This window comes from Sander lucioperca, chromosome 7, assembly GCF_008315115.2.
Source record: "Sander lucioperca isolate FBNREF2018 chromosome 7, SLUC_FBN_1.2, whole genome shotgun sequence".
NCBI classification, from domain to species: domain Eukaryota; kingdom Metazoa; phylum Chordata; class Actinopteri; order Perciformes; family Percidae; genus Sander; species Sander lucioperca.
The window spans coordinates 26324452-26343393 of NC_050179.1; the positions used below are offsets into that span (position 1 = coordinate 26324452).

At 40.7% G+C, this 18942-nt stretch overlaps 1 protein-coding gene across 2 annotated transcripts in view; it reads left to right on the forward strand.

The window, feature by feature from the left end:
* LOC116046495 (cytochrome P450 2F2-like) overlaps positions 1–17672 on the forward strand; it is a 45851-nt gene extending 28179 nt beyond the window's left edge. The window contains exons 1-11 of one of the 2 annotated variants that reach the window (XM_031294840.2): positions 1336–1588; positions 3373–3532; positions 7349–7501; positions 7728–7888; positions 10147–10215; positions 10465–10569; positions 12244–12382; positions 13575–13660; positions 13921–14022; positions 14387–14528; positions 16562–17672. In XM_031294840.2, coding sequence (XP_031150700.1) covers positions 1427–1588; positions 3373–3532; positions 7349–7501; positions 7728–7888; positions 10147–10215; positions 10465–10569; positions 12244–12382; positions 13575–13660; positions 13921–14022; positions 14387–14528; positions 16562–16749 — 1467 coding nt within the window. In that variant the 5' untranslated portion in view covers positions 1336–1426 and the 3' untranslated portion in view covers positions 16750–17672. Of the gene's footprint in view, positions 1–1335; positions 1589–3372; positions 3533–7348; positions 7502–7727; positions 7889–10146; positions 10216–10464; positions 10570–12243; positions 12383–13574; positions 13661–13920; positions 14023–14386; positions 14529–16561 lie in introns of those variants that run through there. The other variant, XM_031294842.2, reaches the window with a different exon arrangement.
* Positions 17673–18942: the final 1270 nt, after the last annotated feature.

Consider the following 18942-nt stretch of genomic DNA (forward strand, 5'->3'; position numbering starts at 1 on the left):
GTATAACAAATGGTCCCTGTGACTGTATTAATATATAAAGCATTCTAAAAGTCCAAACCTCCAAATTATTGAAAATAAATAAAAATGGAAATAAGTTAATGGAAAAGCAGCAAATTCTCATATTTGAGAAGCTGGAACTGAAATGTTTGGCATCTTTTGCATTAAAAATCACTTACACATTTATGAAAGTTGCCAATTAATAGTCTTTCAATCGACTAATCACTTAATCAGTTATGTGTTTCAGCTGTATTTACTGTTATTTAGAAAAAAACATATTTGTAAGCTGTTCGTATGTTTTGTATGCAAACGTCTTAATTTGTAAAGTAATTCAAGCTGTCAAATAATTGAAATAGAGTACAAAAGTACTTTTTTTTTTCTCTGTGAATGAGCAGAAGTAGAAATATTACGATTTGATTTAAGCTCTGTTTAGACCCCAAGGCAGATTCAGACGCTGACACACTGGATTTAGTGTAGAAGGTTCTTTATTTGGCTTAAGCCGATACCTGCAAGCAGAGTGTTAGAATGATAAACAGGTGAGATGGCTATCCAGGTGGAAGGTGATCTGGCATCTTGTGGCGGGGGACTGGTGCAGGCTGGTGAGTTTGGTGGCAGGTTATGGCAGGTGGCAGGCTTAGCTCAGGTTCTAGCAGATACTGGAGGTGGAAGAGACAACGGGTGAGAATATTTTCAGCACAATCTCCACAACAGAGCAATTCAAGTTTCTTTCAATGTACATGGGCCTGGAGAGTTTACACATAGAGAGCAGAACAATCTGGCGACAAGTGAGTGGAGAGCCAGGGTTCTGATACTGAGTTTGATGGTTGATAAGAGTCAGGTGTGCCATGTAAAGATTGCTGAGCCAGGCCCCTGCTGAGAAGTACACACACACGCGCACACACACGCACACACACACACACACACACACACACACACACACACAAAGAGGAGGGGACAGGGAAAGACAGGCAGGGAAACAAACAGGAAACTTCCATAGAAACTGGAGAAGTCTAGATGTCACAGAAAGGGCTGTGACATGAAAGTGGCATAAAAAAGAAAATACTTCAAATGTCCACTAAGTATAGGAATTGAGTTAATGTGCTTGGATTACATTGCACCACTGGCTGGAACTCATTGATTTCTTTCACTATTGACAAGCCATGCCATTAGCTAAATTTCCTTGTTTAAAACTACTTTAGCAATATACAGTATAACCTGAGTATAGTGTTTATAGTGGATAATTCAAACCAAAGTCTGTGTCAACTTGTGCCTCTAAAAGTGTGTGACCTGTTTCTGTTAGATGTTCCCATTCACCTTTAATACAAGGGAGCAAGGTACACAACCAGAAGGGGCCGGACTAAAAGCTGAGCTACACTTTGAAAGCAAGTCAGTCAGCTTTCCTCTTCAGTTTAGCCACATCAATTTAACCATGTTTGCCTCTATCATCCTGCTATGGCTCTGTGTTGTTTTTCTCATTCTTCTATTCAAATCCCAGAGGCCTAAAAACTTTCCACCAGGACCCCCTATACTGCCGATACTAGGGAACATTTTGCACCTGAGCCTAGAGAACCCGCTGAAGGACTTTGAGAGGGTAAGAAAAAACATTAAAATGAATGATGTTTTGCTCTTCCAAAACCTGAAATTGTTATGACATTGATGTAATTACTATTATTAGTAGCTACTTAAAATGTATCTACAATGGTTGAATATTTACACTTGTGGCCACTCTGCTACTGTTCCTAATAATACAAGTTTCAAAACTGCTGTGGCACTGCACTTTTAGTGTAAAATATAAAGATGTGGGAAAGTCACTAAAATCTTTGCAGAATATGCTTCTAAGGGTAAAGGTTAGTCATAGCAGGTTGTCTGTACAAAGTTGACTGCCTGTGCACTTGGACTATAGCCAACCCATGCAGTACAGGTATGGGGCCACTGTAGCAACAATATTTCCAAATGTGTAGAGAGTAGAACAACTGTATATGTGTAGACAAATCTGTAGATGCGTACATGGATATTATTGGCTGAAAAGTCAATAAGACCTTTGGCAACACCGACACTGACGCCAATGTTTCACCGCTTGATAGGGTCTTATCGGTCAACCTTTTCACCTTAACTGGAAATCATGTGTAAATGCTTCACAATAAATATGAGCCCAATCAGCCACATAGTAGCACTGTAGTTAACGCCCTGCTCTACAAAAAACCCCATCTTGGACCGTAAACGTCCCGCCATGATGGATTTTTTGCTAATTTGCATAATGGAAAAACAGAAATATGAAACAAATTTAAACTGTACAGATTCACAGATCTCAGTACGTATTTAGAGAGGCTTTTACACATTTACAAACCGGATAAGGCACACACGGACGGTCCGTGTAACGCTTATCAGTTCAATTTTCTAAGCACAAGCGGACATTTGGAAAAACAGAAAAATTAGTTAAAATATCCAATTTTTCATTTTTTTTCCACCTTGACAAATTAAACTGTTTTTCCAATTTTCTGTTTTTATTCAGAGGATCATAAATTTAGAAAATTACAAAATTGCATCTGGGCTCCAATTATTCAATACTGCAATGATATTCTCTCCCTCGTTCCACCTAGCTAGTTTGGTTGGCTATTATCGTGGGTGTGTCTGGATGTGTTTAGGCAGGCATTCAAGAAGACTCGGGGCAGTCATCTCGCCGCTGGATAATTACGAGAATATAATTCGGAATCTTGTTGAGAATTTAGGTTATACTTGCGGGCAAGTGCAAAACTTCTTAGAGACGAACTTTGGACTGAACAGGGGGGCAAGCATCTCGTCATTATACAAGTTTTGCACAGAGCGCAACATACACAGGCTTGATTATTATTTCAACTCTCGGTGAACGCTGAATGTTTTTGGATATTCGACTTCCCAGACGTCGTCCATTCTCATTCTGTCTTTAGGTCTGGCTGCTGTCCTCGAGTGGGGGGCGGGGCGGGGCGTAGCTAGGCAGAACGAGGGAGAGAATATCATTGCAGTTTTGAATAATTGGAGCCCAGATGCAATTTTGTAATTTTCAAAATTTCTGATCCTCTGAATAAAAACAGAAAATTGGAAAAACAGTTTAAAGATCCAATGTTTTAATTTGTCAAGGCGGAAAAAAAATTAAAAATTGGATATTTGAACCCATTTTTCTGTTTTTCCAAATGTCTGTTTGTGTTTAGAAAATTTAACTGATAAGCGTTACACAGACCCACGGACTGACATGCAAGGTAATATTCTATAATAACCATTGTTAATAAATGATAAATTGATGGTTTATTAAACTATAAACTATATATAAACTATATATATATATATATATATATATATATATTTTAAACACTGATATGTTATCTTGTTCTCTCCCAGCTGAGGAAGTCTTATGGAAATGTCTACAGTCTGTTCCTCGGTACCAGACCAGCTGTAATCATCAATGGGATGAAGTCCATGAAGGAGGCTATGGTGAACAAGGGCACTGATTTTGCTGGACGACCCCAAGACCTGTTTGTCAATGCCACTCAGAAGAAAGGTAGAACAGTCATGATATGTTATAGGGCAGGGAATGTATTATCAAACTTAGCTAATTAAAAATGATTAGGTAAAAAAAGATTCTATGCATGTACTGTTTGCAGCATATGCGGAGTTTGCGGGGAGGGGGAGCACTGCCCCCCCTGGTGGCTGAAACGGGTAATTGCATTGTTGCAAAAATGAGTGGACTTTTGGCATTACCAGATATTTTATAAATATTTGAAATAACACAAAACAACTAAATGGTGGTGGGTAATACATCGGATTTCATATAGGCCTATTGCTTTAGTAAAAAATAAATTTTTTCAGGGCTCTGGCTCTCATCTGATACTATTGTCCACGCATATGCAGGACGCAAAAAACGAAAGTTACTGTTGCACTAGTCTGGACATCTTGCCGTGCCAACGTTGCAATAAAGGTTTCCTAAATGCCATATATATAAATTTGCTGTCAGCTTACTAATTGATTGCGCATTTTGTGTAGATTTGGACTTTTATACGTTTATTCCACTTTGTTTGTGGAGAGACCTCGTTCACCTGTTTGGAGCTGGCTGGTGAATGTGACGCTCGTATAGGCCTTGCTCGATACACTGTGACCCTTTTTGTGGATCTACTGATCGCTGTGGATTACTTTTTTTTTTCCGTGTCATTGGATTATGGCAAAATACGGAGCTTTTTTCTCAACGTGTCTTAACGTTTTATGGTGTGATTGCGCTTCATTTCTGCGTTTGGAGAGGCATCTCAACAGACTGTAGGTCGAACACTGATTGTTCACTGTTACATTTTAGTTGAATTTAAGTGTCGGGGCATTCCGCCACCGTCTGTCTATTGTGTTCCAAGACAGCCGTGCCGCGATTGGATTTCAAATTGTTAAATTGTTACAATGTAATTTAAAATCTGCATTAAAAATAAACATATATGTTTATTTAGCATGTTTGCTTTGTCCATATGTGCTCGTGCTGTGTTCCCCAAGTGGTAGGCCAGGTCTCAGCTGCTACAATGAGTTTTTTTTTTTTGCCCCCCTGGCTCGAATGTCAAACTCTGCTTATGGTTTGCAGAGATGGGTCAAGTACCATGATTACTATATATCTTAAAACATATGGTTGTGCAAGTTTTTATTGCCATTATTGCTGTATCACAGTAAATGAAAATGAGCTCGATCCACAGGCACATGCTGTAGCATGCTGGGAAATAGTGAAAAGGGAGCAACAAGCACCTCGGACGGAAGGGTTCCCTTTGCCATTCTAAGAAAAACAAAGTGTGCACTAAATGATGTATGTCTTTTGATATTATGAAAATCAGTAATTATCAAGAGAATAGTGTATTATAAGAAATATGGCAAACATATTTCATGATAAGTCTTTATTTCATTTTCATTTAATATCCAATAGTTTATAACTAAATACTTTACAGATTACCAACACCACACAACTCAAAACTAGGGAAACAAGCATATGTTTTGTAACGTGTGTATGTTTGTAAACTATACTATTTAGTTTTCAGAAAAGAAGGTATGGCCAAAACTGACTAAAGCATCAGAATCGAACATACTTTTCGCATTTAGCTTCCACGGACTGGTACTGGTCATGCGGACACACATGCAGTTCATTCATACCTTATGGTACGTGTCCACAGGAACCATCTTTTCCACGCTTCCCAGCAGCTGTCCAATGCATTTTGGTTCGTGCCGCAGTGAGTTTCGAGAGATGGGGCGTTACGCTCCTCATTTGCATGAAGTTGAGGTCTAGTGTCACAACCTCATTTACCTGCTGCTTGCTAATTTTCCACTTACCCTACCTCTGCTCCACTCTGCCAACTGGCCACTCCCACCTCATAAGCCACTCTGCTCACCTGGACACACAGCTGCTAGTCATCTGCGATCAAGTCACTACTTAAGCCTCCCCAGTTCACTCACTCATTGCTAGATTGTTCTCCAGGTTCACATGCCAGACTTTCCAGTGTTCTCCAGTTTCAGTCTCTGTTACCAACCCTGTCTGTTCTTGTTTCTCCTGCCTTGCCGTGTTCCTGGAAACCAGACCTGCCTGCCGTCCCTGACTACAAGTCCTGTCTCAGCCCTTCTTGTTTCGTGTGAGTCTGTCAAACCTGGATTATGTGAACTGTGTATGAGCGTGAGCGCGCCTTCTTTTAGTCAGTGCTTGTGTGTTTCCTGCTGACAAAAAATAAAGGTAATTAACAACAACTGTGCCAGTTTTCTGTTGTGCTGCATTTGGGTCCTAACCTCACTCGTAACAGTACAGTCTGGCCAGTTAGAACCCAGCACACACCACTATGCCGCAGAATCGTTTCGAAATTAATTAACGCCATCGCTAACGTCCAGCAGGCAACAACCTACAAACGGTACTTATCCAGGCTCGAAGACAGAAGAAGAAGCAGACCCTATCAGCCGCCAACCTCCCATTTGACCACATGGGTTCAAGACGTCTATACGGGGATGCAGCCAGGAGGGCCTGAACCCATGCAGCTTGGTGTGCACCAGTCTAACTCCAGAAGAGAAGGAGCGTCGATGACAGGCTAATCTCGGCATATACTGTGGTCAGGCTGGCAACTATACCTCCTGCTGTCCATCAAAAGACAGGGCTCACCAGTACGGGGTAGATTACTGGTGAGCCATACTTCCTCTCTGTCTTTCTCCAACCAAAGACCCCTCTTCCAAACCAGGCTTTTTAAGAACTATCAAGAACCGCTACCTACTCCTTCTCATTTTCTCCGCCTTTGAATTGCTCCAGGGGGCGACCATCTTAATTAAGCTCGACCTCTGTATGCCTATCATCTGGTCAGGATGCAAGAGGGCGACAAGTGGAAAACTGCTTTCATTACCCCTACTGGAAACTGAATACCTAGTCATGCCCTTTGGTCTGACATCCCCACCATGTTCCAAGTTCTGATTAATGACGTGCCGAGAGACATCGGTATGTATTCGTCTACCATGTCCAAGTCCTAAGAGGAGCATGTCTACCATGTCCAGTCAGTCCTGCAAAGCTTACTGGAGAACTCTTCGTCAAGGCTGAGAAGTATGACTTCCACGCCTCCTCATCTCCTTTCTAGGTTACGTTGCGGCTCAATGTAGTGTGCAGGCGAACCTGGCTAAGGTTTCGGCAGTCACCTCCTGGCCAGTTCCAGGTGCATTTGTTGCAAAATCATAAAATGTGCAACAATTATTTTTTTCTAACTACTCTTCTCTCAACCTGCAACAAGCATCCCGTCCGTGGGCATGCAGGTCTGACTTGCATCACCTCCGCAGTCCGCCGGGGCCGACTTGCGCCAGGGGGCTTTGGACCCCGTTCACACCTGCTTGCAGGTCTAGTTCGACAAGACTGATCAAAAGCTTTTTGTGCCTAAAGTGATGCAGCAATGACTGGGAGAATTCCTAGTATTTGTTTGTAGCAACATGTGAAATAGCCATTGCATATTATTTGCTAATAACTGGCCTGAGATGAGGAACTTTTACCAGAATCTTCTAATCGCAGGAAAGCATGCTTAAGAGGTGATAGTTTCTCATTGACTTCAGGTCAAGAGTAACTTACTACTAGTAACTTACTGGAAAATGACTATGAATAAACTTAACTGAATCTTGTCTTGAATCCCTCATAGAGCTGTCTCAGGTTTGTTAAAAAGTTAGTTAGTTAAAAAAAGAATATATATTAATATGCTGTGAAGAGTTAATACTAAAACAGGTTGGAAAGTACATATGCTCTGGAATAGAACAGCAATGCTCACATTGGACAGTGATAACATTTGACATTAGATGACATGTAAGCTCATACTGTATGCTCTTTGTGTCACTATACTATACCTAGGAGTGATTTTGGCAGATTATGGCTCTAGTTGGAAGGAGCATCGTCGCTTTGCTCTTACAACCTTGAGGAACTTTGGTATGGGGAAGAATTCCATGGAGGAGAGGATTCATGGAGAGATTGATTACACCATTGATGCACTGGAAAAGAGCATTGGTATGTCATCTGAGGGTTCACACAATCTTCATACAGATGGGAGGGTAAACTTTAATTAGGGAAATCTGAGCAGCACAAATACTCCAATATTGTTTGATAATATAAAAAGGTGGGCATTGATCATACATTTTCATTAATATAAATTAATTTTGCATTGTGCGATTTAATTTTCTTGTATTATTGTACAATGCTATGTTATACTTTTGTCAACATTATGTCTTTACAGGCAAATCCTTGAATCCTCAAGTTATGTTTCATAATGCGGCCTCCAACATCATCTGCCAGGTTCTGTTTGGTACACGCTATGAGTATGATGATGAGTTCATCAAAGTTATTGTTCGATGCTTTACTGAGAATGCCAAGATATCCAATGGACCATGGGCTATGGTGAGTCAAAGCATGTTTCTGCCTTACAACCTGGCTTAGAAATATCAACAAGATTAATATTCAAATTCACAAAAGGATTTTATGAAAAAAGGTAGAACAAATTGTAGAGGTCGACCGATAGTGGATTTTACCGATAGCTAGGTTGGGCCGTATTTGCCGAAAACCGATTAATCGTCCGATAGTATTTAGAATTGATACGGGATAAAAACAAACATGACACTCCAAGTAAAACAGTGCTGAACTTTATTATAAAAATAAAAAAACTGTATTGAACCATGAAAACATGCTAAATGAAATAAATATATAAATATAAATAAATATTGAAGTCAATAAAAGATATTCAAACAAACAAAAAGTAATAAATAACAAATAAAAACAGTTAAACTCAACATGTAACTGTTTAACTGTACAGCAATGCTACACAAGCATGTGTGTTGTCTAAACAGTTCTCCTATATATTTGGAGTCATCCAGTGCAAAAATAAACATAATGAGCATTATAATTCATATAAAGGACAAACTATTTACATTTCTTCAAAAAAGGCCCAAATGTATGCCAATTCTCAAAACAGTGACGCCATTCTTCTCTGTAGAACGGTTTAGAACGGTAACAGACAATCTCTGACCTGGAGGGATCTATCTTTCCCACTTTATACTCTTTGTTCTCGCTTGGATGCCCATATAAGGCGTAATGTGTGACGGACCTGCCTTCCCATTGGTTGAAAACATAAACAAAGGCATCATGAGAGATTATCTAAATATGAATCAGAGGTGCCGTTTGGGATCGTGGACGATCCTTTAGGGTTCTGATTCTGACATTTGGGTCGGACTTGCGTTTATTTTTGTCAGTGTTTTACTTTACTACTAATGTTTAGCGTCATCTCAGCCTCGAAAGCAAACAAACATACTGTTCTTTCTCTACTAATGCAGCATCTATTCAACAAATGAATAACTTTATACATACCTTTTTGCTGTCGATGCTTTTAACGCGCATCTGATGTCAGCCTTCTCCGCACAGCATGTGCTCTCCGTGCAGCGCGCAGTAACACGTGTCGAAAATAAACACAAGGCATCAGTGATAGTTTTTATTTCGCCTCTAGAGGCCGCTATTGTAATGCATGATGCCAGCAGACCCTTCTCAGCTCTCGCGTATTGTGTAATGAATGACAGCGCGCGCTTCTCAGCCGCTCCAGCAACGGACGCAACCAGGAAAAACTATCGGTATGGATTTTTGCCCATAACGATAGTTCCACCAATCAATTATCGGTGCCGATTAATCGGCAAAACGATGAATCGTTCGACCTCTAACAAATTACAACAGAAGCAAACTCAACTGATTTTGTATCCTCAATATGTCCTGAGTAAGGAAAAGAAAGCCCCGAAGAATCCCATTAGGGGAAAGTTTTGAAAAAGACCCAAATATAGCCTATTCATACGCCTATTCATTCTTTTTCTCACGTGAATAGGGTAAAAATGTTAACCTTTAGATATCACCATGAAAATGACTGAGTTCATTATTTACATCAAGACAAACAAAAAATGTATTACAAATTTTTTGAAATTGTTTGTTAACATGGGCAAATGGTGCATAATCTAATAACATATGTGCTAATTTGCATAAATACAACAACAGATCTAAACATTGGGTATAGCCAGGTGAAAATGTCTTGTTGAATTTTGTTGACATCTTACAGTAAAAGACTTAATGTTAAGGTCTGAATGGAACCCATTTAGGCTACCCATGACCATTAAGAATTCATCGGATTTTCAAATTAAAAAGCCATTGAATTTTTAGCACTGAATATTTATGCATTGAAATTATGTATCTGAATTGTTTGCCTCTGAATTTTCAACAACTTATTCTCACCTTTTATTTTTCGAAGTTCACAAATTCAGAATCAATTAAATATACCAAATTCAGATGCAAAATACAATTTATAAAATTCAACTCACATATTTTCAAATTCAATAGGCAAAATGCAGCTGCAAAATGTAATGTATAAAATTCAGTGTTAACATCCGGGAACCCTAGGAAAAGCAATCCACGCTCCACCTCTTTCCCCATTTTTGGATTAGCCGAGAGTTAGGCAGCGTAACCCATTGCCAAGACCTTGACTGTCAGAGCCAACAGGAGTCACCCACTTGGAGCTTCATTTTGGCTCTTCAGAAACCTATGGCTGACGTTATGGAAACTACTTCCAGATTTATACAGGCTATGGTTTGGATTGAAATTAACTAATTATGTATCTTCTTTTACAGCTCTATGACTCTTTTCCCATTATTCGTGGCCTGCCGCTGCCCTTCGCCAAGGCCTTTAAAAATGTTGAGGTATGTTAATTGGACCTAAAACTTAATGTAAATATCTATATTAAATCATGGAAAAAAGTCTAAATTGAAAAAAAAAAATTAATTAAGGATTAAATATAAAACAAAGAAACAATGGTACAATGGATGTTTTTACTAGTCTCACACACATATACAATGACAACATTTAAAACATTGCAAGCATTTTGACAGTGGAATGGGAATAAATTTAAATTAATACAAATTATGAATGTTGAAAACTCTGTTTTTCAGACTTGTCAGAATCTTGCGATTCGTTTGATGAAAGAGCACAAGAAGACCCGAGTCCCTGGAGAGCCACGAGACTTTGTTGACTGCTATCTGGATGAAATGGATAAAGTGTGTGTGTGTGTGTGTGTGTGTGTGTGTGTGTGTGTGTGTCATGTTAAGAGTTCAGCTCACTACTCAAATGTACAAACGTGTCCACAAGCGTGTGTAGTTTTCATGCCCCATAGTGTATATTTGTGTGTATCAGTAAGACATGATTGCATTTAAAGGGATATTTCACTGTTGGAAAGATGAATATATCTTTAAATTGGGTCACTTATGTAGTAGAAATGTGAAATGTTTTAGAAATTGGTGGATTCTAGGCCGAGAAAAGCCAGAAAATGTGTTTTTGGCTCATGTGGATGAAAGACACCAAATCCTAGAATGCAATTGCTTCGCTGCTTTAGCGTCTACTCCCAAGCCACGCCTACTATTTACAGACAGTGAGACAGTCAAGTCAACTCAAGTGTGTTTTATTGTCATTTCAACCATATACACGAAACAACGTTTCACCATGGCTCAAGTGGTTACACATTTAAAATATATAAAAACGACATTATATAAAAACGACATACGAAACAGGCTACATTTAGTGCACACATTATTATATTATATTGTTTGTTCTGTTTAACCTGTTTGTTTAACTTATTTTAGAGAATGTGTGAATATGCTCCTACAACACCAAAACAAATTCCTTGTATGTGTAAAAAACGTACTTGGCAATAAAGCTTTTCTGATTCTGATGCTCTGTAAAGTTCAGCTAACACTTAGCTACTAGCATTAGCGCTTGGTTGACTGTAAACACCGAGTATAAACACAGCCGTAAATTTGCGTAGAATGGTCGGCATTTAACAGTCACAAACTCCACCAGCAGTTAGCAGTTAGTTGGATACAAGCACCCCATTTCTGCACCAGGCAGTCCGTGTTAACACAGCTCACCTCCACTAGCTAGTCTTACCCGGTGACAGAGCAGCCGGCCTGGTAGCTGGATAGTCCGATACAGCAATGTTTCCACAACAACAAAAACACAGCAGTCTCTGAGCTCGCGTTGGGAGTTTCGTTGAAGTTGGATGTAGTCCAGTTTGTTGTCTAATGAGCAGACACTTGCAAGCAGGATTGATGGAACAGGTGGCCAGCTAGCGTTAGCGTTCCACCAGCACTCGCTCCACATTCCCCGCTGATGATGTCCCGTTACCGGCCAGATGCATCGATCAACACAGCTGGTCTCCATTGCCGGCGGGCGAAACTCACGTAGTGTGTTGAGTATTCCGTCCGTAATAAAGTTTCCTGCATATTCTCCGATCTGTACCAATGTATCCTGGTGGTACACGTGTGCGGTAGTTTCAATGCACATAATTGTTGTTCTAAGATTCCCTTCGGGATGAATCAATCTGTCTATCTATCTAAAAGTCTTCTGCTGAGGCAGTAAGCGAGGATTCAAGATGGCTGACGTTCGTTTTTGACTCGGCAATTTTCGGAAAAAGACAACATTCCAACCCCCTATGGGCTGGTTGAAAACATGCGGAAGTAGCTCCTACTACTGGCTGTAGTAATTGTAGTAGTAGTTGTAATTTTTTTCCAGACCCACAATACAGAGATCTCTCCTCTCAGGGGGACATGAGGGAGGGAAGCACGGTCATTCAAAAATACTACCGTGTTTCTGCTGATACAAAGCTTAATGCTAAATCAGTGAAGTATCCCTTTAATGTATGTTTGTATTAAAACAATCATTCTCCATTTTTTAAGAGAGGCGATGATGGTTCTTCCTTTGAAGAAGAACAACTGAGGATGTATGCTCTAGATCTTCACTTTGCTGGGACAGACACTACCTCCAACACCCTGCTTACTGGTTTTCTCTACCTTATGACCTACCCACACATACAAGGTATGCAAGCACATGTAAATTGCCATCGGCTCCATAGTTCTACCATTGTCTTTCTATCTAAAAGTTGATCTATTCATTTCATGCTCTTGAATTATTTGTATGAAAGTCATAAACAGAAGGGCATTTTTCATGAAAGACATTTCAAAATGTCTTTCACGTGAAAAAGGCAGTGACAAGATGCAACACCAACCAATAATACACTTGACTTTTTGCTGCAAATATGGACAAAGCTCTCACTTCAGTTATAAAAGGACAGTATACTGTAAATCACAGCAACAGCTCAGGTACACCATATTTCTGCAGTAAAGGCACACTTTAGCACAAATGTGTCCTCTCTGAAATAGTTAATTAAATTCCATAGCTCGCTAATCACAATAACGCACTATGCTGTACAAATGAATCGTTGTATGTAAATGTATCTATGTTCTGGAGGCTCCACCTTCTAGCTATTCAAGGTATCAGCTGCAACAGGGGACAACAACCAGACCTCCCCTGGTCCCAGCGCCCAAAGCACAATATGTGCCAGCTCAACAAGCCTCCATTATGGAAGCTTCATATCATGGGCCCAAACATTTGATTCCTTACTTTGTACATACGGACCTGAGCAAATGTTCATGTCTGAAAATAACCTTCGAGAACCTGCTGCTTCCAGATGGGACGAAGTTATTTAAATACCAGATATTAGTGCACCATCTAAAGTTGGAGGAGGTTGTCTGGTGGCTGATGCCTATTTGAATGCTCCTACTACAATACACACACAATGGCTCCGCTGAATGAAAAATCTGCACTTAACAAGATAGCTACATTGATTAGGTGTTTTCATCTCTATATAAGACGACCCAATGTGTACCTAGATACAGTGACTATGATATGGTTCAGGGACAATACATTTGAATATGGAACAATTCCGTTCGATTCGTTGCGGACCAATGATAGACTTCTATGACATGATAGCCAAAGAGTGTTGTGGGACTTTTTTTTCTAGTGGGAAGATGGACAAACCTTGTGGACTCAAAAGTACAGCAAAAAACGACTTTATTTCAGTAACAAGAGTAAATGGATTTTTTTACTTCTACACCTGCATCCAGGTTTACCATTCACCCACACTCAGTCATGATGTTTATCGTGTCATCGTCTTTCCATTTCAATTCAATTGTATTGCTAATTATTATCTCTCTGCTGTATCTGTCAGAGCGTTGTCAGCAGGAGATCGACGAGGTGTTGGAAGGGAAGGATCGGGCCAGTTTTGACGACAGACATAACATGCCTTACATGCAGGTAAATCATCAGGCATATTTGACATAATAATTTCACTTTTATTTTATGTTTACACATGGGTCTAAGTGGTAGGTAGGGGAATGAACCACAGTGAACCACATTTATCATGCTCTTGTTTGCCTGGTTGTCAGCATATTGCTGGCAGGTTCCCATATTGCAAGTTTATTGGTCTACTTTTACACAAAAAAAGTCTTCATTTTTTTTCTTCTGCCCCAAGTCACATAAAGCATAAGAACATGTTTAAATTTCTCTTCATCCAGGCTGTGATCCATGAAGTGCAGAGGATAGCCAACACTGTTCCACTCAGCGTCCCTCACTGTATAACTAAAGACACAGAGCTCATGGGATATTCCATTCCCAGGGTAAGAAGCAACTGGTATAGTGAACACTATAGTGAAGTGTTGTGGAAAGAAACCTCACTGTAAAAAAGTTAAGTGTCTTTCAATGTTGGTAACACATTTTCTAGTCTGGATCAAGGAAATGCATAGGATAAGCCCCTCCCCTAGCTTACTGCTATATTTGTGTCAAAACACCTTCACTACAGGGAACAACCCAAAACTAGCAAGCTAACGCTAATGTTGTAAACGGTAAGTTTTGACGACATTTTGAATCGTGAAATAAGGCAGGCCTGATTGTTGGTTTTTTTCAGTGAATGATTGTAAAGTTTTACTAAGAATATGTTTACGGCATTTAGCCTTCTATCTAACAGGGATATTTTCTCCTAAGGGCACACTGATCATCCCTAACCTGACCTCAGTGCTGAATGAGGAGGGACAATGGAAATTCCCCAATGAATTCAACCCTGAAAACTTCCTCAATGACCAGGGAGAGTTCTTTAAACCAGAGGCCTTCATGCCTTTCTCTGCAGGTATGCGCATGACCAAAAAAAACTCTCAATTGTATCACACCTTCAGTGGCATGCAGACACAGTGGGTTTAATCAAACCATTGTTAAGTCAGGAGACTAGTTTAAGTGAACAATTATTTAATTAACACATGCACAACAGATGATAACTGAAAAAGTCTTTGGCGATTAGACCCCATTGTGACGGAATCATATTTTAAAGGGTTTAGAGAAGCCATGAGTAGTGTAAGGTACCCTTGATGGAGTCTAGACACTGACGGTGGTGGTGATGAATGAAGAGGGGGCTGAAATCTGGATGGTTGAGAAGTGGGGCGGGCTTTGCGATCTCAGACCTGGACGCTGGAAATGATGTACTAAACGCAGGGTGGAGAGAGGTTGTGACGATTCACACTGAAATGACGGCTGACAGCAATAGAGAGGAGACATTTTTGTTAAATGTTGACAGCATGGACATGATTTGCTGATAGAGACTATGGCTAAAGCTGAGCAGTTTAACTAAGGTTGATTTCACACCTACCTCGTTTGGTCCGTTTAAAACGAACCCTGGAGCGTTTGGTCGGATTGTCCGGTTGGTTTGGGCTGGTATGAAAGCTCATCCGAACTATGGTGCGGCTCAAACAAACAAACTCTGGTCCACTTGAAAACGGGGGTCAGGTGAGAACGCGATCTTACCCAAATACAGGAAGTAAACCAAAAACAGAGCATTTACTAGCCTGCAATTTTAACCTTGCAAACAATTTACGGACTTATATATGATTTAAGGGATGATAACTTTCATATCCATAAGCTGTTTTGAGCCCCCATGGCTGGTCGTCTGTGTGACATCATCATCTCTCTCTCCTTCACTTGCTGTGTGTCAGCTGCTCACATTGATCGCCTTCTTATACAATATTAGAAACACTAAAGCAGAACCAGAAAACCCAAGATGTTATAAATGTGGTGTTGCTCCATTATTTCTGAGACCAGAATTATCGGCGAGTTTCGGATATTCTGTCCAATAAACAAGCGACCGCCTCGATCGTGTGACGTGTGTTTACAGCGTTTGGTGCGTTTGACAAAGTACAGTGTAAAAGCAAACCGAACCATATGAAAAATGCAACAATGTTGCAACTTTACCCCCGAATCACCACTGAGTCCACCGAACTATAGGTGTGTAAGCGCCCTAAAAGAGTAAACACTAGAGGTCTGATCGGGCCGAATTTTTCCGTCCGAACCCGGCCCGCGTCCGACAGAGCCGTGACCGAACCCGGCCTGAGCCCGACAGGCATTAAGATATTTATGTCCGAGCCCGACACAGTTAAAATCTCGTTTTTTTTCTCATACTAATGACATGTACGTTTGTTTGTGTGGAAAGCCCGCTTTTATTAAGCAACTATAGGAAGGCATTCGGAAATGTCAACAGATGAGCGCATCAGCGCACACGGGGCAACAAGCGCACGTTAATAAGCTGTTTAATTTAAAATGTTCAATGTGTTAACCTTTCCTGCTAGCTTCGATTCCGACCGTGGTCAGAAAACCAGGGGAGACTCGTTACCTCCAGGGCCGACGTTATATAACGTCAGGGTTAAAATCCCGTTTCTGGTGAGCAAATGAATGAATTTGGCTTTCAGTCTGGGGTTTATCTCGGACACCGCACATACTGTGTACAAAACTTAAACTTATTCCACCACCTCTGCTCCGGTCGCATCTACACGTCTGCTTCCTCTTTCTCTATCTCTCTTCTGCCCACTTTACACACGAAATGAGCTCTCTTAAAGGAGCCGCAGCACCATTTTACAACAAATGCCTTATCGCGCTGATGTGATCGAGCCCGACCCGAACCCAACCATAATTTCTAAATATCTGTCCGAACCCGGCCCGGCCCGTCGGGTACCGTCGGGACCCGTCAGGCTCAGGTCGGGTATCCATGCCTTATAAAACACCCCTAGCTGATAAGAGGAAAAGGGAGAAGAGGGTGAGAGAGAAAGAGGGGGTAATGAGAATTGAACTTATGCTAAGCTTCATTAGATGACTTTGAAGTCTTTTTTTATGTCCCAGGTCCTCGTATGTGTCTCGGAGAGGGTCTGGCTCGTATGGAGCTCTTCCTCATCATGGTGACCCTGCTGAGGAAGTTTAAGTTCATCTGGCCTGAGGATGCAGGAGAGCCAGACTATACTCCAGTCTATGGGGTCACACTGACTCCCAAACCTTATCGCATGAAGATCGAACTCAGGGCAACACAGTGAGGCTGTCTGCAGACACACCGACTGGCATTTGCTCTTTCCTTGGTTTTCAGCTGCCCTATTCACAGCAGTCACTATCTAAATGCAAGCTATGACAGCTAACAACACACATAGTGAATTATGCCAGGCGTCATATCTACATTATATCTGTTTAGGTCACAGGCTACAATGTGCTTTTAATGTACTGTGTGTTCCATTAAGACTTACTAGGTCATTTTGAATTGAGACTGTCCTCCCAGGAAGAACGACAGCATCAGTCGTTTCAGCAAGTAATAGTAGAAATTATTATAAGAGCAAAGGAGGAAGTCGGGTGATGTTTTAAAGCGACTAAGTCTGCATAGCAGAGGTCCGGGTGAGTGGAATGGTCAACAAAACATCGACAAAGATCCCCTAACCTTAATAGAACCATGGTGTTTCTGTAGCCTAAACAGAGTACTTATTTTAACCCAACCCATAATGTTTCTCTAAACCAAGATCTTTTTGTGCTTAAATTGAACCAAACCTTAACCATAGCATTGTAAAGTCATAAAAGCGATTTATTTTCCAACAGAGATTTGTAACCTTTTTAAAGGAACAGACAAATGATGTTGTCATGCCGATAGGAGCATCAGATCAGGAAAACACTTCTGAGTAGTTTGAGTAGGGCTTGGATGAACAATGTTTTTTGCTTTGTTTTGGAGAACTTGTTGATTCCATGACATGCTTTGATATGTGTCCTTACCACCAGGCCTACCTATGTATTCAAATGACTATGGAATCAAATAAGGGTCTTTAATATTTTGAGCTTGTGAAATGATGTAGAATTATTGTGTGCATGTGTGAAAAGGTTTTGTGCACACAGATATACAGTAATTTGCAAATGTGTAAAATGTTTTGTAGCTGAAGAATTATGTTGTGCATGTGTAAATAAAAAATGTGGAGGAATATTTTCAACAGTGACATTTCACAAAGTGTGAGCGACGGACATACAAATTTGCTATTATGCATTTGTGTGCGGCCCTGAAGTTACAGACTAAGCTACAAGTTACAAGCAAAAGATTTGACCCTGAGCTGACTAGCCAATCAGCACATTGCCCACTGACCATCCAATCAGAGGAGAAGTCAAACTATCCAATCAGGGGGGCAAAAGGTTCTGTTTTGTTTACTTCATCCATCTGGAACATGTTGGAGTCAACATGGAGGAACAAGAATGACTCGCTTTGGGATTGATATGATGAAGGCCACTCTGGCCGATTCGTCATCTTTTTAGTCTGGTGTGCAACATTAACTGCAATAGCATTTTAATGATATGCATTGAGATTAAAAATCTCTTTTTCAAGAGTTTCCTGGCCAAGACAGGCAGCAGTACAACCACACATACGTACAAACACAAAATACACAAGAACACAAAAAACATAAAACAACTGAATTATTAAATCCCTCAAAGTCAACCAGAATCCTAAACACATCAGGCAAAACATCTACAGCCAGATGTGGCTGCCTCCAAGTCAATAAACATCCTCTAAAAACCTACCAATAAGACCAGCTCAATAAGTTTCATGGATGTCTAACTTGTTCCAGGTAGGGGGAGCAACAAACTTAAACGCCTTTTTCCCCAGTTCAGTTCTAACCTTTGGAACAGACAGAAGGAAAAGACCCTGGGAATGAAGATTGTATGTCCCAACACTGATATAGGTCAGAAGGTAGGATTGAAGTAGACCTAAAGTAGCCTTGTATATGAAGATATGCCTGTGTTTAAGTCTCTGTGTTGAGGGTTAGGGTTAGCTTTAACATAGTACAGAAACCATTCACCATTCACACAGTGTGGCCGAGGCTGCCTCCTGCTCATCAGATAAACATTCACACACCGATGGTGCAGCATCAGGAGAAATTCAGGTTGCAGTGTCTTGGCAGAGGACACTTCGTCTTGGGACTGCAGGGCCAGGGATCAAACCACCAACCTTCTGATTGGTAGACGACAGCTCTACCACCTGAGCCACAGCCCCCACCTTGTGATAACCAACTCTCAGCAGACAGTACAGGCAGAGATGCTCACAAGTCTTTGAGCTCGAGTCCAAGTCTAGTCTCAAGTCTTTGAGCTCGAGTCCAAGTCAAGTCTCAAGTCTCTGGTGGTTCTAATGAGTGTTGAATCACCTGTCGCGTTCCATTCAGGCAGCTCATAACACTGCATAGCTATATATAAGGAATTCCAAACAT